The 22,418-nt window shown below is 57.2% G+C and overlaps 1 protein-coding gene across 3 annotated transcripts; it reads left to right on the top strand.

The window, feature by feature from the left end:
- Window positions 1-1,115: 1,115 nt before the first annotated feature.
- Window positions 1,116-22,412, top strand: Stk11 (serine/threonine kinase 11). 3 transcript variants are annotated; one of them, XM_026413922.2, is made up of 11 exons: window positions 1,116-1,670; window positions 13,630-13,713; window positions 14,166-14,255; window positions 14,911-15,043; window positions 15,126-15,262; window positions 15,780-15,907; window positions 16,616-16,673; window positions 18,075-18,271; window positions 18,656-18,715; window positions 20,850-21,064; window positions 21,916-22,003. In XM_026413922.2, the coding sequence occupies exons 1-10, from the start codon at window positions 1,381-1,383 to the stop codon at window positions 21,044-21,046; spliced, it is 1,374 nt and encodes a 457-aa protein (XP_026269707.1). In that variant the 5' UTR covers window positions 1,116-1,380; the 3' UTR covers window positions 21,047-21,064; window positions 21,916-22,003. The 3 variants fall into 3 exon arrangements, with proteins under 3 accessions (XP_026269707.1, XP_026269706.1, XP_026269708.1); XM_026413921.2 differs by lacking the exon at window positions 18,656-18,715 and having other exon boundaries at window positions 20,855-21,064; window positions 21,916-22,412; XM_026413923.2 differs by lacking the exon at window positions 18,656-18,715 and having other exon boundaries at window positions 1,119-1,670.
- The last annotated feature ends 6 nt before the right edge of the window (window positions 22,413-22,418 follow it).

Here is a 22,418-nt window from a genome sequence, read left to right as displayed (position 1 = left end):
AAGCACCCCGAGGCGGATCCCGGGGCACCCGACGGAGAAGCCCCGCGCCCCGCGCTTCCTGGCTCCAGTCGGAGGCGACTTCTCTCCTGGGCGCACTTGGGCAGCACGTCCTGCCTCCCCCGCGAGAACCCCGTCCGGGCGCGGAGCCCGAGCCGCGCGCGCCCGCCCCGCCAGCCCCAGGGCAGCTGGACACCTCGGCTGCCCCCACTGGGGCGCGCTCGGCTACTTTTTGACCTTTGACCCCTCCTCGAGGAGGACTCGGGGGACGGGCCCTGGAAGGCGTCCCCACCTCACTCTCGGGACTCCAGCGCCACAGTTCCCGCCACGACCCCGCGACGGTTCCGCAAAGGTCGCTGGCGCCCGAGACCCCCAACCGCAGGGGCAACCCCTCCGAGGTCACAGCCGCCACCTCGCCCAACCCGGACCCACTTCCCGCTCCACCTTTCGCCTGACCGGCGCCTCCGTCGGCCAATGAACGAGCCGCCTCCGCCCTCGGGCGGAGCAGAGCGCCGGCCAATCCCTGCTCATTTCCCCGCCCGGATCCAAACGGTCCAATCGGCCAAGATCGAGGGGGCTGGCCTAGGAGGCGGGGCCGGCCGCGGCTGCCAACGGGCGTGCACGTCGATGCCGCGAGGGGGCGTGTCTCGCGGCGGGGCGTGCGGCGGCGGCGCGGCGCAGGGCGGTAAACAAGATGGCGGCGGCGTGTCGGGCGCGGAAGGGGGAGGCGGCCCGGGGCGCCCGCGAGTGAGGCGCGGGCCGTGAGGGCGGTGCCGGCGGCCCCGCGGGTGGCCTTGCATGGGCTGGGCCCCCCTCGCCGCCCCGCCTCCTGCTCTCGCGCGGCGGCCGCGGCGAGGGGGACGCGTCGCCCAGGCCTTGTCAGCCTCGGAAACCCCCCGACCCGGAGCCTGCGGCCTGCGCCGCCCCGGCCGCCCGGAGCCCGAAGGCCGGACGCCCAGCGCGCGCGGCGGGGAGCGCGCGGTCGCGCCGCTGTCGGAGGGAGGGCGCCGCGAGGACGTCCGCGCGGGCCGGGCATGGACGGCGCGGACGGGCCCCTGCGCGGCCGCCTCGGCGCCTGACCGCGGGCCGGAGCGCCTGGACGATGACCTAGCGCCCCGCACCGGCCCGCCTCGCCAGGGCCCGCGGACCGCCGCCTCGCCCCGCCGCCCGCCCTCGGGCCCGCGGGCGCAGCGCGGACTGACCAGTGGACAGCCGCCCCGACGCCAGAAGAGCTCCCGTGGACTGTGGTGGGGGTGGGGGGTGGGGGGCTTCGTTGCCTTTTCCTTTTTTTGTTAAACGTTTGGAGGAGGGAAGTGGGGGTCGGAGAAGAGCCGCCCACAGAGGGGACAAGGGGGACCAGGGCTCCCCGGCGCCGGGTCCAGGATGGACGTAGCGGACCCGCAGCAGCTGGGCATGTTCACGGAGGGCGAGCTGATGTCCGTGGGCATGGACACCTTCATCCACCGCATCGACTCCACGGAGGTCATCTACCAGCCCCGCCGCAAGCGGGCCAAACTCATCGGCAAGTACCTGATGGGGGACTTGCTGGGGGAGGGCTCCTACGGCAAGGTGAAGGAGGTGCTGGACTCGGAGACGCTGTGCCGGAGGGCCGTGAAGATCCTCAAGAAGAAGAAGTTGCGGCGGATCCCCAACGGGGAGGCCAACGTGAAGAAGTAAGTGCGGCGTCCTGCCCTCCGCGCTCCTCCCTCGGTTCCTTCCTTCCTTCCCTCCTTCCTCTCTCCCTCCTCTCTCCCTCCTCCTGTTCCTTCCTTCTCTCCTCCCTCCTTTTCTCTTAAAGACCCGCGTTGCTAACAAGGATATGCCAGCACCATATCCTCCCAGCGTAGGACAGTGTGGCTGGGAGCCCGCGGGAGGACCTTCCCTAAGTCAGAGTGGGTCCTGGAGACGGGCATGAGTTCCTGGGGCCCTCTAGGAGGACTCCTAACACACCCGGTAGTCAGCCTCTTTGGGAAGGGAGCTTGCCTCTCTCCTCTGCCCAGTGCCCATGGCCCTGTAGCAGTCCAGAGAACACAGGCACCCCGTGGAACCAGCTTGTGTTTATTTGGGCCCAGCGAGTTTGTGTGCTTGCCGGCAGCAGGTTTTCCGCGCAGTGTGTGGTGGTTACCAGGGCCAGGCTAAATGTGATTTGTTTATCCTGTCGGAGGGGAACCCTGTGGTTGCCAAAAATAATTGTTTGCACCAGCTTATCGGTCAGCGGGAGGGGAACCTAGCCCTTGTTGTTTCCCCAGGATGTGAGGCTGCAAGCATGCTGACTCTGAGCTCTGACCACTGACCTGAGCACTGGACCCTGAGCAGTGGTGGGCTTTCTGTTGTACTTTTTAAACAGATTCCACTAGGTGCCCAGCTGTCCCAGGCCTCCAGCTCCTCCCCAGGGCTGCCACTGCTCCCCCTAGCTGGGGGTGGCCTCCTTATCTCTACCGAACACTGCTCCTCCTCCCCATCCTCTTAACTTCAGAACTACCCCCTACTCCCGCCAGCCCCCATTTCTAAGAAGGAGCCTTATCTGCTGGGCTGGGCTGCAGAGCTGGCGGGGACACAGTGCATGGTGGATGGTGACCTTGGACAGCAGTCCTGGGGAGGGCTGATCCCTGCTTGTGATCACGTCTTTGTCCCCATCATGTCATGGGGGGGTGCCCAGCTGGGCTTTCACTCACTTTAACAGCCTTGTGGGCTGAAGATTGCAGTTGTGACCCACTGGAGAGCTGGGTGTTTTCCACTAGGCTTTTTTAAAGCCTTGGCATTCAGCATGTGGACACCAAGAGATGACACCAGGTGTCCTGGGGTTGAGTTAGGTCACTTGTCTGCACGGTGTCTTTGGGGTGAAGAGGGTCTGAGGGATCAGGAGAGACACATCTGGTGCTCTTTCCAGGGGCCAGTGATGCCCTTCTCCCAGGAGTTTGAGATCTGAGCTTAAATGTTGCCATTGTTCCATTAAACCAGAAGCCTGTGAGTGTGGAGTGGGCCTCTGGTCTGCCAGTCTGTCCTTGTTCTGGGAAGCCAAGGAGGTGCCAGTGTGGGCCATATTAGCTGGCTTCACCTGCCTGGGGAGTGTGGCACTGAGGGCTGGGGCTCTGCACCTTGGAACTCCAGGAAACTGCCTGAGAGCACTTGTCCTAGGGCCTGATACCGGTTGGCTGCAGGGGCCTGGGCCCGAGCCTGGACCCCTCCCCTTAGTGGGAATCGTGTGCTGCCCTCTGGTCCTGCCTGTGTGGGGAGTGCCAGAGCGCCCCAGAGCACGCTGCACGCCACATGCCACACGCGTACCTTTCACTGTGCCATTTCTGCCTTTCCAGAGCCACCACGCAGGAGTGGGACTGATGTCGTGGGAGACAAAGGGCTCCCAGAAAGTTCCCTCTAGGTGTCTCCAGTGTAGCCCTCACTCCTCAGGGCTGGGCCCTTCTGGCCGTGTGTTGGTGTGCTCCGGAGGAAGCCATCTGTGCGTTTCTGGGTCTTCAGGTGTATGCCTGGCTGGTGGCAGTAGTTTTCAGTGGGTCAGTGGGCCACGCCCTCAGCACTGGAAGTAACTTGTTGGGTGGGTAAGGGCCAGGAGGTTCTGCCTGCAGCAGACCAATGTTTGAGGTGTCCAGGTGTGCAGTGTTGAGCAGTCACAGGCAAGGTCAGTTAGAGGGTGTATCCCTGCATATAGGGGCGTGGGGAGAAGACCTGGACCATACGTGTCTGAGCCCCTGGTTTCTTGACTGGCCACTGAAGGTCCAGAAAACATGAGCACCCAGAGCCATGGGGAAGAGCCTGAGGATGGCAGCGGAGGTGGCTGTTTGTGGGAAGAACAGGAGAGGGAACTGAGGCTGGGCTCTCACTGAGGTCCCCCACACATGGCCCCTGACCCAGCTAGTCTCACAGCTGTAGACCCCAGCCTGGTGATGAGCTACTATCACCCTGGATGTGGAGGTATCCTGGGGGGAGAGCCCTTGGAATGCAGTGAAGGCCCTGTCTGTCCTGTCCTGGCCACCCCCTCACACACACTGGCCATGGACATCTGGCTTTAGAGGCTGGGTTTGCAACTGAGGCAGAAATTGCTGTGCCTCCTGACTGCAGCCCCATCAGAGCCACCCTGCTCTGGGAGCCAAGAGTGCAAGTGGGGCCTGCTCTGCACAGAGCTCTAGGAAGGAGAAGGACTGTCCTCTAGTCAGTGCTGTACCGCCAGCTGGCTGCAGGGAAAAAGGCCTCTTTGTCTGCAGGAAGCTCAATAAACTCTACTCAGAGTGTCTCTCTCATGATGAAGTGTTCAGAACCTCACAGACATGCCTGGAAGTCCTGTCCCCCAGTTTGCGTTGAAAGCTTTTTCTTAGCGTACGATGTTGTGGATCTTTGCCAAGATGGTGGTCATGTAGATGGATGGAACTGGTCGGGTAGCCTGCCTTGCCTTCCCTCTTCCCTTCCCTCTTCCCTTCCCTGGAACCTGGAAGGCTGTTGTGGAACCTGTGCTTGGTCCACTCTGTGAGAACTACTATGCCAAAGTAGCAAAGTTTCAGAAAGTTTTAAAAAATGATTAAAAACTGGGGCACCTGGCTTTTAATCATGTTTTACCTGTTTTTTGTTTTGCTCCGATGCTGGGGATAGAGCCAGAGACCCATGCATGCCAGGCAAGCTCACCCCACACCATGTCTAGCCACAAGCAAGCTTTGATGAAAGGTAAAATTCTCCTGAGGATCATTTTAAAACATTGTGTCCACTTGTTTTCACAGTGGGTGGTGGACTCCCACAGGTGGGTCACACAAGGACTGGGCAAGGACCCATGCAGTCTTCTCTCTGGGGGCGAGGGGCTCTGTGCAGGCAAAGACCACAATGAGTAGGTAATTCCTCCTTTTGTACAGGAAATGTGCTTTGCTTGATGGTAGTAGAGACCTCCAGTTTTGTGGGATGTGAGATAGCTTCTGAACCTCACCATCCCAATGCAGGGCAGCTAGGGACAAGGCAGGCCATGGCCCCACACCACTACACTTGTGGACAGTGAGATTACAGTTTTGTTTCATGTGATGTTGACGTGTGACACAGAGGGTAATTCTGTATGTTTCCCCCAAACTTTTTTTTGAGATGTTTTTTTTCTGCTTTGTTCATGCTGACCCCGAAGGCCCCGGCTCATGAAGTGGTCCCTCCCACTTCAGCCTCTCAAGTATCTGGAACCACTCTGCGCCTGGCTCCCCTTCACCGTCTAGAGACATGTAAAAGTGGTGCAGAGGCAGGCAGTGCTGCTCGACGCCTGCCCTCCAGCCCAGCAGACCCCTTTGTCTGCAGGTCTTGGTTGGCTGTGTGGCACCAGCTCCCACTGGCCTGTGCTCCCGGTGTTCCAGTGCCATTGCATAGCCCAGGCTGGGTTCCACCAGTTACACCTTACAAGCAGGCACCAAGGTCTGCAGGCCTTACTACCAGGGGTGGGACTCGGAGCCAGAGGAAGCATGTATTTAATGAGGTACTGTTGACACCTCTTTGGGGCCTGGTCCCTCAGCCTGCCAGTGTGGTTGGTCATACTGCAGTGTTGCTCGGACCACCTGTCTGGGGCAAGGAAGCATCTGTACTGTGGAGTTCTGTTTCTGTGGGACACAGTTGGGCGGGGGGTGGGGATGGGGGTGAGGGGCACACCATGTGCTGCTGTTCATGTGTCTCGGGAGCTTCAGGCTGTAAGTGAGCACGTTATCCCAAAGCACCTGTTGCCACTGCTGGAGCCCTGGGGGTGGGGGTGGGGGGATTTGAGTGCCTGACCTCCACCGGCAGGGCCCTCCCCTGAGGTTGGCTGGTGGATACTTGGATCTAGATGGTAAATAGCTAGGATTTTAGCAAGTTGGGAATCAGAGCCTTGGACTTTGTGGGCTTTCTACCAGAACATTTGGAATGGACTTTAGGAGGCTCTGGAGTCTATGGAAGCTTGTGTCCCCACTGCCCTGTATTGGGAAGAGTGCCACTGCAATGCCCAGGTCAGCTGGCACCAGAGGGCACAGGGCTTCTGTACCTTCATGTGCCCCCATAGGCTTCTGCTTGATTTCTTCCCTACCAAGGGTGCCTCTGGAGTGAGGTGGAAACTAGGCCGGTCTGTACGGCTCTCTCGGACAACTAGCAGAGGAAATGGGTTAATTGCCTGGGGGTCAGGTTGTGCCCTTAGCCATGTGGGGTGTGCAGCGGATTGGGCACCTATGCCAGGCTGTGGCAGGTATGAAAGGCGGGGAATGCTGATCCTTGTTGTGCAGCCTGGGGTGCCCACTGGAGGTACGTCTGGGAATCTAGCTTCAACTACTAGGAACCCAGTCCACCATATCCCTTGAATTGGACTGACTTTCTTCCTTCCTTCCTCCCTCCCTCCCTCCCTTCCTTCCTTTCTTATTTATATGCCATTATTTCACTTAATTATTTTTATGTGGTGCTGAGGTTTGAACTCAGGGTCTTGCACGTGCGAGGCAAGTGTTCTACCACTGAGCCACCACCCCAGCCCCAGGGCTTTCTTTTTTTAAACAGCTTTTTATTTATTTATTTTGGTACTGGGGATTGAACTCAGGGGCACTTGGCCACTGAGCCACACCCCAGTCCTATTTTGTATTTTATTTAGAGACAGAGTCGCACTGAGTTGCTTAGCACCTTACTATTGCTGAGGCTGGCTTTGAACTCGTGATCCTCCTGTTTCAGCATCTGGAGCCGCTAGGATCACAGGTGTTTACCTGTTCACCTTGCCTGGCTAACTTCTTTTTTCAATACTTTTGGTTTACTTATTTATTATGTGGTGCTGAGGAACAAACCCAGTGCCTCACTCACATAGGCTAGGCAAGTGCTCTACCACTGAACTATAACCCAACCTCTTTAAATAATTTTATTGGGTTAGGGTTAGGGTTTATTGGCATAATTCACATATTATAAAACAAGTCCAGCTTTTTATTTATTAATTTTTTGCAGTTTTGAATATTAAATCCAGGGATGCTCTACCACTGACCTACACCTGTAGTATGCTGCTGAGAATCGAACCCAGTGCCTCACATGTGCTAGGCAACTACTCTACTACAGAGCTGCAACCCTAGCTGCACCCCCCAGTTCTTTTTATTTTTTATTTTAATTATTTTTTTTTTAAGAGAGAGAATTTTTTTAATATTTATTTTTTAGTTCTCGGCGGACACAACATCTTTGTTTGTATGTGGTGCTGAGGATCGAACCTGGGCCCCACGCATGCCAGGCGAGCGCGCTACCTCTTGAGCCACATCCCCAGCCCCTTATTTTTTATTTTGAGGCAGGGTCTTGCTAAGTTGTTCACACTGACCTTAAATTTGCATCTTCCTGCCTCAGCCTCCTGAATCTCTGGGATGACAGGTGAGGCCACCGGGCCCTGCTCGGAGGCACTTACTTAGTACATGGATAGAGTTGCACAGCCACCACCACTGTCTAGCTCCAGGATGTTACATGACCTTCACCCCTCAAAAGAGTCCTGTCTCCTTGGCAGCATAGGTAGGCTGAGGCAGGAGGATCACAAGTTCTCGGCTAGCCTGGGCAACTTAGCAAGACCTTGTCTTATAATCAGTAATAAAAAGGACTGGGGATGTGGCTCAGTGATAAAGTGCCTCTGGGTTCAGTCCTCTGCACCAAAAAAGAGAAACAAAACAAAAGCCCTGTCCCCATGAGCCCCATTCCCCAGCACCACAAGTTCACATCTGTCTCTGCACTCTCCTATCCTGGATGTGTGGGCTATCACTGGGTCACACACTGTGGCCTTGTGTGTCTGATTCTCACACTGCATCTGTGTCACCTTGCTCTTGCCTTGCCCAAGGATGTTCCAGGTGTGTGTGGACCACGCTGTGTCCATTCATCCCTTGATGAACACCCTGACTTTTCTCACCCTTTGGTGATTGTGGACTGTCTGTCATGAATGTGTGTCCTGGTGTTGATATGGAGTCGTGCTCTTCGCCAGCTTCCTCTCCTAGTCCCCTCACACACCTCTGAGAGCCTTTACTGATTGATTTGTTTGTTGGTGCTGGGGTGAAACCCAGGGTCTCGTGCTTGCTGAGCTGCACCCCTCAGAGGTGGGCTTTTCTTTTAAAGCATCAGTAGAGACTCAGCTGAAGCCTGGAGATTTTTCTCAGTGCCCATCAGCAGTGCCGTAACCACCTCTGATGTACCCCTGGGAGCCTCTTGCTTCTGGGCCTGAGGGAGGGTGTCTGGGACTGTAGGTGACCTCTTTTGCTTGCATGCTGGGCGTGGCCACGGGCCTGGCCTAGGTCTCCCCTGTGACCAGCTCTGGAGGCAGCTGCTTCCGGTTCCTCTCTTCCTCTGTCATCTCAGATGGCTTTCACAGCCCTCCTTCCTAGTTCCTTTTCTGGTTAATCAAGTCAGTTGGCCACCCTCTTTGGGCAGCAGGGGCAGGCTTCTGGGGGCAGCAGCCAGGCAGGTTGCTCCTGGTGGACGGAAGGCGCTGCTTCCTTTGCTCAGGAGCACTTCCTGCATCTCTGTCCAGTGTGGAGCTGCTGCTTTAAATATCACTTTTCTTTTTCCTTTTCTCTTTTCCTTTCCTTATCTGTGGAAAACACTGAGAATGGCAGGTGGGGCAGGCGGGCTCCTCCTGCTGCTGAGTTTTCGCTGTGCAGTTAGGACGATCCTGAGCTGATCTGCCTAACCCCACGTAGTTACCCTGTCTTCACTTTGGCACACATGTGTATCTTCTCACTTCTTTTCAAGTTGGACGTGGTTTTTCTTTTCTTTTTTTTTCATATATACATATGGTGTATATATGAAAAAATAAAATAAAGGTTGGTGAACCTTTATTTTATTTATTCATATGTGGTGCTGAGAATCAAACCCAAGACCTCACACATACTAGGCAAGTGCTCTACCACTAATCTTCAACCCCAGCATCTCTATTTTTTTCTTGGTACAAATAACGTGGCTTATATATGGACACAGAATGTTTTGGTCCCCTTAATTAGAGCCCATGTATGTACACTATACCTATAGAAAGAGTATTTATTTATTTATAGTTTTGAGACAGAATCTCACTAAATTGCCTAGGTTGGCCTTGAACTTGAGAACCTCCTGCCTCCACCACACCCACATGAATTCATTCCTCTTGATCCTGATAATTGCACAATTTGTTTTCTAAGTTCTTAAGGAGTTTTTCTGTCAAGTAATTTCTTTTTGGGATACCACTGAGTCACATCACCAACCCTTTTTTGAATTTATTTAGAGACAGGGATTCAGCCTCACTGTTCCTGAGGCTGGCTTTGAATGTGATCCTCCTGCCTCAGTTTCCGGAGCCACTGGATTATAGGCATGTGCCACTGTGCCTGGCTCTCCCAAGTAATTTCTTTCTTTCTTTCTTTCTTTCTTTCTTTCTTTCTTTCTTTCTTTCTTTCTTTCTTTTTTTTTGTGGTGCTGGGGATATCGAACCCAGGGCTTTGTGCATGCAAGGCAAGCACTCTACCAATTGAGCTATATCCCCAGCCCATTTTCTTAATTTAAGTTTAAAATTATCTAAGCCAGGTGAAGGGATGTACACCTGTCATCCCAGCAACTCAAGAGGCTGGGGCAAGAGGACGGAAAGTTCAAGGCCAACCTGGGAAACTTAGTGAAATCCTGTTTCAAAATACAAAGGGCTTGGGGGTATGCTTTCCCAACATGCGTGAGCCCCTGGTCTCCATCCCCAGCACTGCACAAACAAAATATTGTCTCTTTGGAAAAGTTTCCTATGTTACTTTTTTCAGTTGAGGTTTTTGGGTTTTTTTAGTCCATTTTTTTTCTAGTCCAGTTTTTTAAATAGTTTTTTAGTTGTTGATGGACCTTATTTTATTCATTTATTTATTTATTTATTTATTTTTAAAGAGAGAGTGAGAGAGAGAGAGAGAGAGAATTTTTAATATTTATTTTCTAGTTCTCGGCGGACACAACATCTTTGTTGGTATGTGGTGCTGAGGATCGAACCCGGGCCGCACGCATGCCAGGCGAGCGAGCTACCGCTTGAGCCACATCCCCAGCCCCATATTTTATTCATTTATTCATATGTGGTGCTGAGAATTGAATCCAGTGCCTCACCCATGCAAGGCAAGAACTCTACCACTGAGACACAACTCAGTCCCAAAGTCCATTATTTAAAAAAAAAAAAAAAATTTAAGGCATTGATGGACTTTAATTTTATTCATTTATTTATTTATATGCAGTGCTGAGGATTGACCCAGTGGCTCACACATGCTCGGTAAGTGCTCCACCACTGAGCCACAACCCCAGGTGCTCTAGTTCATTTTTTAAAATTGATTTATTCCATCAACCTGTTAGGAAGTCACCTCAGGAAGACAGGTAAGGAATCAGCAGCCAGCCTCAGTAGGGTGTTAAGTGGAGGGCTGCAGAGAATCTGAACAGCGCCAGAGGTTCTGGTCCCTCCTTGCTCGGATGTCCTCAGTGGCATGATTCTTAAGATCTTTCCCGGTAGTCGAAAGTCTGTTGCTGTGTGACTTCTGGACCAAAACAGGTCACAGAACCAGTCTATTGCCTTTCCTGCTGTGAAATGATTGCCACTTTTTTTGTACTTGGGACTGAACCCGGAGGCATGCTGGTAAGGGCTCATCGCCCAGCATGCTCCTGCACGAGTGGAGCGCTTCTCCAGAGATGTGCCTGTGCCTACCTGAGCCCCAGTTAGATGCCGCCCCTTGGTGGCCCCACTAGAACCTCAGGGAGAGTTGGTTTGGGGAGTGAATGGCAGGTGCTGGAGAATTCTGAGAGAAGGCAGCTCTGCACTGCATCTGGGATGCCTGTGGCTTGTGGCTGTCGCAGCTGGTGACATGGACACTATGCCCTAGACCCTAAGAAAGAGCTGCAGCTCACTGCCCTCAAAGACCTTGGGGGAGATGGGAAGCCCTGGGTCTGCTTGGCCCTCCATGCAGGGGTGTTTCAGTCTTCTGTAGAGAAGAGCCAGGAAGCCAGGGCTACTGTAGGAGTCCAGGTGGACAAAGTCCCACAGAGTGGAAGGGTAGACTGGGCAGGTCCAGGTGCCCCGGGGCTGGGGGGTAGCAACTGTCACTCAGATGGGTGTGTCCACTGGATGGGGGCAGAGACCATGGAACCAGAGGAGTGGTTGAAAACAGTGCTGTATGCGTGAGCAGTGGCTGGGTCTGGGGGTCAGCACTGGATGCCAGGCCAGGAAGGCCCTGGGGAGGACAGCACTGAGCCTCACCTGCTGTGGTGCTGCCCCAGGAGTAACTGGGTGATGTCAGGACTGGGGTGCACCTGGCATGCAGTGGAATAAGACCAGGGTCACTGCTCAGCACCTGTAGTTCCCAGAACACCCTACCCCAGAGGGCAAACTGACCCAGTGTCCATCATGGTACCAAAGGGAAAACCCTGTTAATTATTTGCAAAAAAGTGTTGAATCCATTTTTGGTTTTCAGTAGATGCCAGAATATACTCCTGATGTTGCAGACAGTATAAACCGGGGTCCAGCTCCTGGGCCTGACCACCTCAGCATGTGGGTTTCAATGTGGACAGCACCCTAGGGCCTTAGCAGGGCAAGTGATTGTGGATACTGGCACTCAACGAGAATTGGGCAGAATGCTTGACAGGGCAGGGGGCAGGATTGGGGTGACCACTTTTCTTCTCTGGGCAGCCCCTGAGCTGTTTGGGGACATTCCAGAGGGCCTGTGTTGACTTGGGAGTTGGAGGCCTCCAGCTCTCTGGTCTCTGAGGAGCAGGCACATGTGGAGCTGCATGCTGCGCACTTCCTTGGAGGGTGCTGGAGCCTGCTCCAGAGTCCCCTCCCTACCCTGTCCTGGTAGGAGACTGACCTCCCTCGATTCAGTGAGGGATGAGCAGCACAGAGTCACAGGATTGTTGCACTGGGGTGGGGGCAAGGGCACCCAGGGGCAGGGGTGGCGGGGGGGCAGGCTTTCCTGGAAGAGGCAGAACCTTGGGGGTGGGGGCCAGGCAAACTCAGGGGACACCCTCTCTTTTTTGTGTGTCATGATTGGGCTTCCTAGGTTTTGTTTTTTTTCCTTCCCCTTGTTGATTGATCTCTATTTTATTTATTTATACATGGTTCTGAGAATTGAACCCAGTGCCTCACGTGTACCAGGCAAGTGCGCCACTGCTGAGCCACAGTCCCAGCCCTTCCTACTTTTTTTTATTAAGAAATTTTTTTTGACACTAGGGGTTGAATCCAGGGGCCCTCTACCACTGACTTACTCCAGCCCTTTTTATATTTTTTATGTTGAGACAGGGTCTTGCTAAGTTGATGAGGTTGAGGTTGGCCTCTAACTTGGGATTCTCCTGCCTCAGCCTTCTGAGTCACTGGGATTTACAGGTGTGTGCTACCTCACCAGCAGGATTGTTTTTTTTTTTTAGACTTTAATTGGGATGAAGCTGATATACTACGTATTATGAGTGTTGCCACAATCCAGTGTGAGAACCTTTTGTATGGAACAAAGAAAACTCCCATTCCTAAAAGCAGTCGTTCCCCCTGCCCCAGTCCCCCCAGTCCTGCACTTATGTGTGTTTTGATGCTGGGCCCTCCTGTCTCTGGGCTCATACTGCGGCCTGTGTGTCTGGCTCTCACTGAGCAAGCACAAGGTCCTCAGGCCCATCCTCGCTGCAGCTGTCACTGTGCTGCCCTGGCCGAGGATACTGCAGGTGTGGGTGTGCCAACTGTGTGTTCCTTAACCCTCCTGTGTACTTGGGCTGCTCACCTTGTGTGTGCTATGAGTGTCCTGCATAGGTGCCTAGGAGGACGTTTGTGGTCCTTCTGGACAGCTGCTTGGTAGGGGTTCCCAGGTCGCCAGCTCACAGACCTGGGTAGGAGGCTCCTTGCTGGTCAGACTTGGTCTGCGGCAGTGGAGCAGTGCCAGGGTCTCTGCTGGAGGCCGGCCCTGCTGTGGGGGTCCACAGGCACGCTCATCCTGCCCATGCCTTCTTCTCTGGACCATCCTTCCACCTGGCTTGTCTGGGTGGTGTGCCCAGGGAGTGAACGTAGGGGGTTGTGGGTAGGATGCCTGGAGGTGTGGCCTTTTAGTACAAGGAGGGTTATGGAGCCACTGTGGCCCACTCCCAGCACACAGCAAGTGTGCGTGCACTGACATCAGCGAAGCACAACTATTATTTATTTATTTATGAAGCACAACTATTATTCTTGAGTTGAAAAAGTCTGGCTGGAGCTGGGCACGGTTGTACACACCTATAATCCCAGCAGCTCAGGAGGCTAAGGCAGGAGGATCACAAGTTCGAGGCCAGTCTCAGCAATTTAGTGAGGCCCTAAGCAATTTAGCAAGAACCTGTCTCAAAAAATAAAAGGTCTGGGAATGTTGCTCAGTGGTTAAATGTCCCTGGGTTCAATCCTGGCACCAGTAGGGGGTGGTCCTCTCACGCTGGTACCCTAGCAAACCTGACCATACATAGCAGTGGCAGCAAGACCTTCCCAGATGGCTCAACGTTGCTGGCCACTGGGCTGCCTCGGCAGACGTGTGGTCCCTGTGTGGAAGGTGTTCAGCCCAACTCCTGGCCCTGAGGTGGCCCGGGGAGACCCGACCTGACTTCTGTAGCTGAGGGGCCTCCAGGGGAAGGGGCAAGGGGCCTGGTGTCGGCCCTGCTGTGCTGTCGTGGAGCCACTGAGGTTGAGGCTTGCTGTCACCCGCCTTCTCACTCCAGGGAGATCCAGCTCCTGAGGCGGCTGCGGCACAGAAACGTCATCCAGCTGGTAGACGTGCTGTACAACGAGGAGAAGCAAAAGATATATCCTTTCTGCTGAGGGACTTTGGGGTGGGTGTCCTGTGTGCAGGCCCTTGAGAACGTTTTGACCCCACATCCTGGAGACCCTCCCTGGGGACAGTCCCTGTGGACATCGCTGTCCCACAGTCCTGCCCCTAGGGCAGCAGCTGTACCAAGTCCTTGTTCCATCAAGGTGTGTACTGCTGGCAGGTCCAGCACTGCCCTCTGGTGGCTCTTCTGAGGTCCTGCAGGGGTAGGGCCCCGGTGGGCTCTGGTGATAGCCAGGACTCCGAGAGAGTGTAGGGACCTGTGCTCCTTGTTCCCTGCCCTAAGCATGGCTGTTCATCTTCATTAACTCAGTTACTCTGGGCCTGGGGTCTCTCTGGGGTGGAAGCTGCAGAGCCGTCCCTCCTGGCTGCTGCCCTGGTCTGGGGTGGGTGGGCCCTGCCCATGAGCATGTTTCCTTAGTGCCCCACGTATATGGTGATGGAGTACTGCGTGTGTGGCATGCAGGAGATGCTGGACAGTGTGCCCGAGAAGCGCTTCCCTGTGTGCCAAGCCCACGGGTGAGTGAGCTGTGGCAGAGCCCACCAGCAGTCCCAGCACACACAGGTCCAAGGCCTGGACCATCTAGTCCCATGTTTAAACTGAATTTCCTGATTACCACGGGAGTGAAAACCCAGGTTTTTTAAAAGTAGTTTTGGGGGCATGAGTGTGGTATCCACAGCCCAGCTGCTGCAGAACTGCCCATCATGGGGCCCTCCTGCCTATCAGAACTTGGGTTCCCACTCCCGAGGCCTGCAGCACCTCCCCCTGGGAAGCACTGTGGCTTTGAGACCTGCTGGTTGTCAGGAAGGCCCTGGTGGCTGCCTGTGGCCTGGTTGGCCCTGCTAGGTGGCAGCAGTCAGGAGAGATCAAGGTTTGAGCAAGACTTTAGGGTCCGGGGAGCCTGGGTTACCAGGGGCCAGCCAGGCCAGTGGGGTGAGCCTGGGGTCCTGGCCTGTGGGGGAGGTGGCACAGCCATGTGGGGCCCCAGTGGGCTCAGCTTCAGCCAGTGGTCTCTGAGGTTCCCTGGTCTGCTTGCCTGGACCCTGAGCAGCTATCCTGTAGCCTCTGGTCTCTGCAAGCCTCCTGGACTGCACAGATCTCGTCCTGGGTGGTCCTGGTGCACCAGTGGAAAGTCAGGAGGCCGGGCAGCTAAGACATGTGCCTCCCTGGCAGGTACTTCTGCCAGCTCATCGACGGACTGGAGTACCTGCACAGCCAGGGTATCGTGCACAAGGACATCAAACCCGGCAATCTGCTGCTCACCACCAGTGGCACACTCAAGATCTCTGACCTGGGTGTCGCGGAGGTAGGCACCTGTTTCCGCGAGGAGAGTCGGGGTGTGGGTTCCTCCCCTGGCACTCCCTGAGGGCCACGTGGCACTGCTGCAGGCCCTGCACCCTTTTGCTGCGGATGACACTTGCCGGACAAGCCAGGGCTCCCCAGCATTCCAGCCGCCTGAAATTGCCAATGGCCTGGACACCTTCTCTGGCTTCAAGGTGGACATCTGGTCAGCTGGAGTCACACTGTAAGTGCCCTGGACTCTAGTCCCACCCTGAACGTGCAGTGTGTGCAGCGTTGAGGGGCTATAGTGATTCTCTGGCACCCACAGGCCCTGTCAGGCATAGGGTGTGGCTGTAAGTCCAGACCCTCACCTCCAGACAGCTCCTGGGTAGGTGTGCACTTTTGTGGAGGTAACAGGTCACCTGTCCCACGTTCCCCTTCTCACAGTGTGCAGTCACTGTGTTCTGGTATGTCCAGAGTGGCTCGTCCCCATCTCTAGCTAATTCCTAATGCTCACATCACCCCAGAGGGAGCCCTGCCAGCGAGCATGGCCTCTGGACTGTTGGCCCCATGGGCTCAGGGCATGCTCCCCTCCCCCACCTCACCTGGCCATGGTCAGGGCAAGTTCCTGCCTCCAGGAGCATGAAATGGTGGTGATGGGGCCTGTCTCAGAGCCTGTACAGCCCCCACAGGCAGCCTCACTGGGGGTCTGAGGGTGCCAGCCGGCAGCTGACCACCTCTTCCTTCCCTTGGACATAAAGCTACAACATCACAACGGGCCTGTACCCATTTGAAGGGGACAACATCTACAAGCTGTTCGAGAACATTGGGAAGGGGGACTACACGATCCCGGGTGACTGTGGCCCCCCGCTCTCTGACCTGCTCAAAGGTGGGCGTTGCCCCTGTTTGTGGCCCAGTGTGGGGCACTTGGGCCTGTGTCGGCCAGAGGGTGTCCTGTCGGTGACTGGGCTGGAGGCACAGACCCGAGGGGAGGCTGCCAGTGGATGATGGGTCTTGGGTTGGCCTGTGATCTCATCACCCTTTCTGCCTCCTGTGAGCAGTGTCCCAAATGATCTTGCTACAGGGTGGCTCTTAGCACCCAGACCTGCCTCCTCTGCATGCAGGGCCTGGCTTGCTGCCTCCCCCCTCCCCCGCAGGCTCTGCTCTTTGCTTTGAGCCTTTGTTTTGGGGTAAGGCACCCTGAAGGCACTGGCTACTGTACCCACATCCCTTCTCTAGTGCCCAGCAGGGTCTGTGGGGCCTCTGCCTGCTGTTGCTCAAGCAGTGCAGCAGGTGGCGCTGGTTGCCCAACACATGCCAGGGCCCAGTAGAGCATGGGGGCATTCCTGTCCAGACTGCAGGGCCAGTTCATAGGTGCTGTGGCCAGTAGGATCTGTGCTGAGCCAGTCCCTCCCCCAGGTGGAGGCCCTGCCAGGGCACCAGGTCCTGCGCTCTTGGCTCAATTCACAGCGGCCCATCCTGGTGCTCAGTGTGCACAGCAGGGTGGGTGGCATATGGATGACTGAGGTGGAACAGGCAGCAGGGAGTGGCAGGGGCCTGCCCAGCATGGTGACCTGGTGTCTGCTGATCTTCGCAGGGATGCTGGAGTACGAGCCCACCAAGAGGTTCTCCATACGGCAGATCCGGCAGCACAGGTGAGCCTGGGCTGCCCTTCCTGCCCAGGTCTCTTCTGCTTGGCTTGCTGGGGCAACAGCGACCAGTTCGTGGGGAGATGAGCCAGCTGGATGTTTGGGTCGAGAGGACAGGGATGTGATGAAGAGGACGCTGGGGTGGGCCCAGCAGGGCAGGCCCATGACCACCTTGCTGGGTGTTATGGGGCCACTTGTGAGTGTAGTAAGCACCCACTGCTGGCTTGTGCGGGTCCCGTCCCAGTGCGAGCCTGATGGGGTGTGTGTGAAGTGTGCCTCCCCCTCTCTGCCCTTGGTTTCCTCCCAAGAGTGGCAACAGGTTAGCCTGGGCCCCAGCAGCTCAGGGGCTCCAAGTGAGGAAGAGGGGACAGGGTGGCTGGGTCAGAGGTTCTGGCCAGAGCTGCCTCCTCCTGCCAGACTCCTCTAGCCTCAGGGGTGAGGATGTCTGGCATCCAAGACCTGGCGCCACCTTGTTCTGGGGTCCGGGAAGCTATAGGCAGCCAGTCAGGATTAGGGGCTTAAGGAGTGGCCCCCTGCCAGGGGAGTTTCTGGAATGGATACCTAGAGGCCTGGGCAGGCCCAGAGGGATGTGACGACAGTGGGCAGTTGTAAATCGGGGTGGCCACAGAAGCCTCTATGGAGACCCCAGACTTCACTGATACCCCAGCTGTCTAGAGCCCTGGGTCCCAAGAGGACAGGGCCTCAGGGGTTGAGGTACCTTATCAGAGTCTGTGCTGGAGCTGGCAGGGGCTGGTCACAGAATCTTGACCCTGCTGACAGCCTCGAGGGCCTCGGCTGCTAGCCAGCAAGTGGACACACCAATCTGCAGAAACTTCTGTTAAGGGTCAAGAGCTGTGGGCCTGAAGGGCTCCTCCCTGGTGAGCAGAGGGCGTGGAGGAGGTTGGAGAGCAGTTAGGCAGGGTGGGCCCAGTGTCAGTGGGGTGTGCTGGTTCGTGGGTATCCACTGCCAGCCCAGGCCTGCCATTTGCTGTGTGAGCATTTGGATTCTAGGTCTCTGGTGGCTGTGGTATTAGTATAAATACCTGAGGAAGGTCTGGGTCCAGCTCCCCTCGTGTCTCCTGACCACTGCCTGGGTTTCTGTGGACTGTGCCACTCTGCCATAGTGCCCTGGGGACCTGTTTCACTCCTGTCTGGCCTTGGCTCCTAGGCCAGTGGACAGCCCAGTCTAACCCCCTGCTGTGGTGGGGGTGAGAGCCATGGAGGTAGCTAAGGGCCTGCTTCCCCTGCAGGGGACAGTGTTGTGGTCTTGGCAGATGGCCTGATCCTGCAAAGACTGTGGCAGGCAGACGGTAGGGGAAGCAGCTGAGGGTCACAGCAGTCCCTGGCTCCTGCATGAGTGGTGGGACCAGTGGTCACTGAGGAGCCTGTCCTGATGGGCTCTTGTAGCTGGTTCCGGAAGAAGCATCCACTGGCAGAGGCCTTGGTGCCCATCCCGCCCAGCCCAGACACCAAGGACCGCTGGCGCAGCATGACAGTCGTGCCCTACCTGGAGGACCTACATGGCCGCACTGATGAGGATGAGGATGAGGACCTCTTTGACATTGAGGATGGCATCATCTACACCCAGGACTTCACTGTGCCTGGTGAGCTGGCAGACCCCATGCTGTGGGTGCAGAGCCAGCCCCGCCTGGATGTTCTTCAATTGGGCACCTGGCAGTATGCAGGGGGGCCAGCTGTGTTCTGGTGGCAGGTCCCTCCTCCCTGAAGGCTCCAGCCTGGTGCAGGCCACCTCCGTCCCCGGCTGCCAAGGCACAGCAGACAGGCCATAGGAGCTGCTGGACGCCCGTGGGGCTGATCTTGCTGGGAGGGTTCCCTGGGCATCTGCCTCCTGTCAGCCCTCCTGGCCCAAGCCCAGTGGGAACAGGTGGGGAGACCTGCAGGGTGGAGGGAGGGACTTCTCACTGCAGTCCTCCCTCCCAGTCACTGGAGCCGCCTGCACTCTGACCCCATGTTGCCTTCTTCCCCAGGTGACGAGGAGGCGTCTGAGGCAGGGCTTAGCGAGGAGAGAGGCGTGCAGAAGAGCCAGGGTGCAGACCCCTGTGGAGAGAAGGCCCAGGAGGCTGGCACTGCGGTGGCCCCCGAGGAGGAGCTTGAGGCCTTAGTGTAGCCTGCTCCACACGCCGCCTTGGCCAATCCCTAGTCCTCCTGAGTGTGTCCTGCCATAAAGCTTTGCCTGGCCCTGTGTCTGCAGGTGGATGCTTGCTGTGGCCTGGGCCCTCTGGTTCAAGGTCCCACAGGGGCTGTGGCCTCCAGGCTGTTTGAGAAAGAGTTGGTATACGAGGGGCCTGAGGCGAGCCGGAGAAGGCAGGGCAGGGTTCGATGGCAGGTCCCTGGAGCATGGGATGCCCACCGGCCAGAGGAGGGTCCCGGAATGTTAGAGTCCCTGGGTGGGCCCTGATATCCTCCCTGCCCTCAGGCCAGTCACCTTGCTCAGCTGCACCTGCGCCCTCCAGGCCCCTCAAGTAACCCAGCTCCAGGCAGCTGGCCCTCAGGCCCAAGGCCAGGGAGGTACAGCCAGGAGCCCTGCGTCCTAGCAGGCAGGACAGTGTCCTGGAGGCCTCTCGTGCCCTGGGGCACTTGGGTCCACACTGCCTCCTGCCAGCTACTGGGTGCTAGGCACTTTCTTGGGACCCGGGTTGTCCTGGGAGGAGAGGTGTGCACTGTGCCCCCCCCCCCGCCCCGGGAGACCCTACTGGAGGGGGTCTGTGTCTGATGGCCTTCTTCCCAGAACACTGGGGCCTTGTGTCAGACTGGTGGACTGAGTGAGAGTAAGGTTGAGCCCAGCCAGGTGCCCAGAGCCTCTGCTGGAGACAGGTCCTAGGCCACCCCTCACAGGTCCACAGCCCCTGGTGCCAGCACCCGGTGAGAGGCCTCTGCATAGGGCTTCTCTGGCTGGGTCTATGCTTGCTCCCAAGGTCCACCTGAGGACCCCTCAAGCCTTCAGTCCCAGTGCTTTGACTTTAAGGAAGGTGGACCTGGCAGAGGAGGGGCTGAGGACTCCGTCAGTGGACACCCTCTCCCTGCCTCTGTGCCTGATTGACTGGGTGGCTCCAGATGTGCCCTTGTGGTTGGAGCCCTACCCTGACCTTGGACCACCCTTTACAGAAGCAGGACAGCCACTCTGGGTCTGGCCATGGCCCTCTCTCAGCTGCTCCTGGGCCAGCCCTGTCACTTCACCTGCCCCAAGACCCTCCTACTTTGAGCTCCTTGACTGCCCCACTCAGAATGGGGGTTTAGTCACCCACTCTGTAGGCTGCTCCCAGACCACAAGTTCTGGGTTGTGCCTGTGGAGGTAGCTTTTAAGCTTGTGTGTGTGTGTTGGAGGGGAGATGTCCCCTAGGTGCTCAGTACTCCGGCAGACAAGACGGCGGGCGTTGTGTGTAACCCCCACTCACATTCCAGCTCATGGCCCAGACCTTAGGACAGGTGGGCTGCTGTTACCAAGGTGCCTTTTAGAACTGATGGCTTCTGCACACAGTGGGTTCACAGTGAGTTCCCAAAGCTCTGGAAGTTCCTCCCATGAGGTGCTCTTGGCTTTCCACCACGTGTGCAGGGTGGGCATAGCCATGTCCTGTGTTGACAGTGGCCCCAGTGGCTCCCAGTCAGTGCCCACTGGGCAGGGAGGGCTAGCAGTGGTCCAGCCTGTGGTACCCCAGGATGCTGGGCAGTTGGCAGCCAGCGGGCCTGGAACAGGCAGGAACCCTGGTGGTGTGCCTGCTGAGCTTCATCCCCAGTGGGCTTGTGCCAGGTGTCCTCCCTGGTGAGCATGCTCAACAGGCTGGAGGGCCTGAGGGCAGCCCAGGCCCACCTGCAGGCAGACACCCACAGCACACACCTCAGCAGGCAGGTGAGCATGAGCAAGGGCCCTGTCCCACCAGCCCTCCCCCTCCATTGAGTGAGGTTCCTTCAGGAGACCCATCAGATCCTGTCAGGGGTCCAGGCGGGTGCAGTATATGGTGGGCAGAGGGAGTCCCTGTGCTTTTTGTTGCCTTTGGGAGGTATCTGGCTTGGCTACACAGAGGGCCCCCAGAACCCGAAGGTGGCTTTTGAGGGTGCACAGGTCCTTGGTCTGTCCTGGTGGTGGGCAGCAGGTGGCCTGGGCCTGGGGCTCTGGATGATGCTGCCCTTTGGCTTAGGCCACACTTGTGGTTTTCCTCCTAGGACAGGTCCCAGAAGAGGAGGCCAGTCAGAATGGACAGAGCCACAGCTTGCCCAAGGCTGTGTGCATGAACGGCACAGAGTCGGCGCAGCTGAGCTCCAAGACCAAGGTGGAGTGCCGGGCCAGTGCCACCAACCCTGCCCGCAAAGCCTGCTCCAGCAGCAAGATCCGCCGACTCTCAGCCTGCAAGCAGCAGTGAGGGCCCAGCCTGCAGGTGGTACGCGCCCAACCAGCTGGTGGGGGGATGGCAACCACAGCCAGGGCCGTTCTGGCACTCAGCCTGTCGGTGCAGTCCCCAGCAGTCCTGGGCTCTGGAGTCCCAGGGCCTAGAAGTGGTTGTTAGGTGGGACAGGAGACCTGGGCAATGGCCCCTGAGCTGACATGTACTCAGTTTCCATCAGGGCAAGTTGGCGTCAGTGCCTGACTCCCAGTCCACTCCCACTCAGCTCACGGCCCTGAGCTTTAACAACCCCCATCTCTGTTGGTCCTGCTGGTCACTGCAGCCTGTGCAGCTATGGGGCTGGGCTCAGCAGCTCATGGCCTGTCTTTGCAGGGCCAGGGATGTAGTAGAGGCCATTTTCTGAAGGGTGCTGTCCTGCCACACCAGCACCTGTGGCCTTTACTGGGCCAAGTTCCCTTCCCACTCAGGGCCCAACTGGAGCCACTGGCTCTGTGTGCTCAGGCCACTCCCAAGAGAGAGGCTCTTGAGGTGGCTGTGTGGGTGGCAGAGGGGACCAGCCCTGCCTGGCTGCTTGTGCTCTGAGCGTCCTGAGGGGCTGAGTCATCCTAGATGCTGCTGGACTCCCAGGGCACCTCCTCCAGCTCTGCCTGCCCCACCCCACCCCGGGTCCAGAGCCAGCCTGCAGGGTGGGAAGTTGCTTTTGGGGAAGGGTTTACTCTGGGGAATGACTCTCAGGGTAGGCTCCCTGGGTCAGGGCCCAGGAACCTGGCAGCCCCCGTCCATGGGCTAGTTTCCCCATCTTTGCAGTGGGCCATTAATGCAGGCTGCCCCCTCAGGAAGCAAAGAGGTCCAGGTGCCCAGAGTGACCTGCCTCTGTCCTCCCGCAGCCTGTTTCCAGGAGCCCTGGCCAGGTGCCATGGCCCAGGCCCTCCTCAGTCTTCCTGTCAGCTCTTGGTCCACTGCCTGCCCAGGAAGGTGGCCGCCATGCCTCTGTGCTGACTGCTCAGGACGTCAGGAGCACAAGGGCCAGGACTGGGGTTGGCAGGGACTTGGGCCTGGCCCTGCCCTCACCCCCCTGCACACAGCACCGCTGGACAGTAGACACCACTTGACTTTGCCGTCCTGTGTGGAGCCTCCCCAGGGAGAGGGAGGGAGGGGCCTGGCCTCTGAGATGCACTTTATGTTTAGACTACTGGCTCTCCAGCCACCTCCATGGTCTCCACTCTGCTCCTGTCAGGGCCTCCCATGCCTGCGGACTGGAGATCAGGCCTCTGGCAGCCGCCTTGCATGCAGAACCACCCGAGGGAGCCGCTGGCTGCCTTGTTTTTGTCATTTGGTTGGTTCCTTTTCTCTTTTCTTTTTTAAATAAAACAGGTGGATTTGAGCTATG

This window comes from Urocitellus parryii, chromosome 3 (assembly GCF_045843805.1).
Source record: "Urocitellus parryii isolate mUroPar1 chromosome 3, mUroPar1.hap1, whole genome shotgun sequence".
NCBI classification, from domain to species: domain Eukaryota; kingdom Metazoa; phylum Chordata; class Mammalia; order Rodentia; family Sciuridae; genus Urocitellus; species Urocitellus parryii.
This window is presented reverse-complemented; position numbering and strand designations above follow the sequence as displayed.

Excerpts from the sequence above, each read along its gene's own strand:
- Stk11 (XM_026413921.2), top strand. The coding sequence starts at position 1,381 with ATGGACGTAGCGGACCCGCAGCAGCTGGGCATGTTCACGGAGGGCGAG. Across the intron at positions 15,044-15,125 it reads CTGACCTGGGTGTCGCGGAG|GCCCTGCACCCTTTTGCTGC; the intron begins GTAGGCACCTGT and ends GCACTGCTGCAG. Across the intron at positions 15,263-15,779 it reads TGGTCAGCTGGAGTCACACT|CTACAACATCACAACGGGCC; the intron begins GTAAGTGCCCTG and ends TTGGACATAAAG.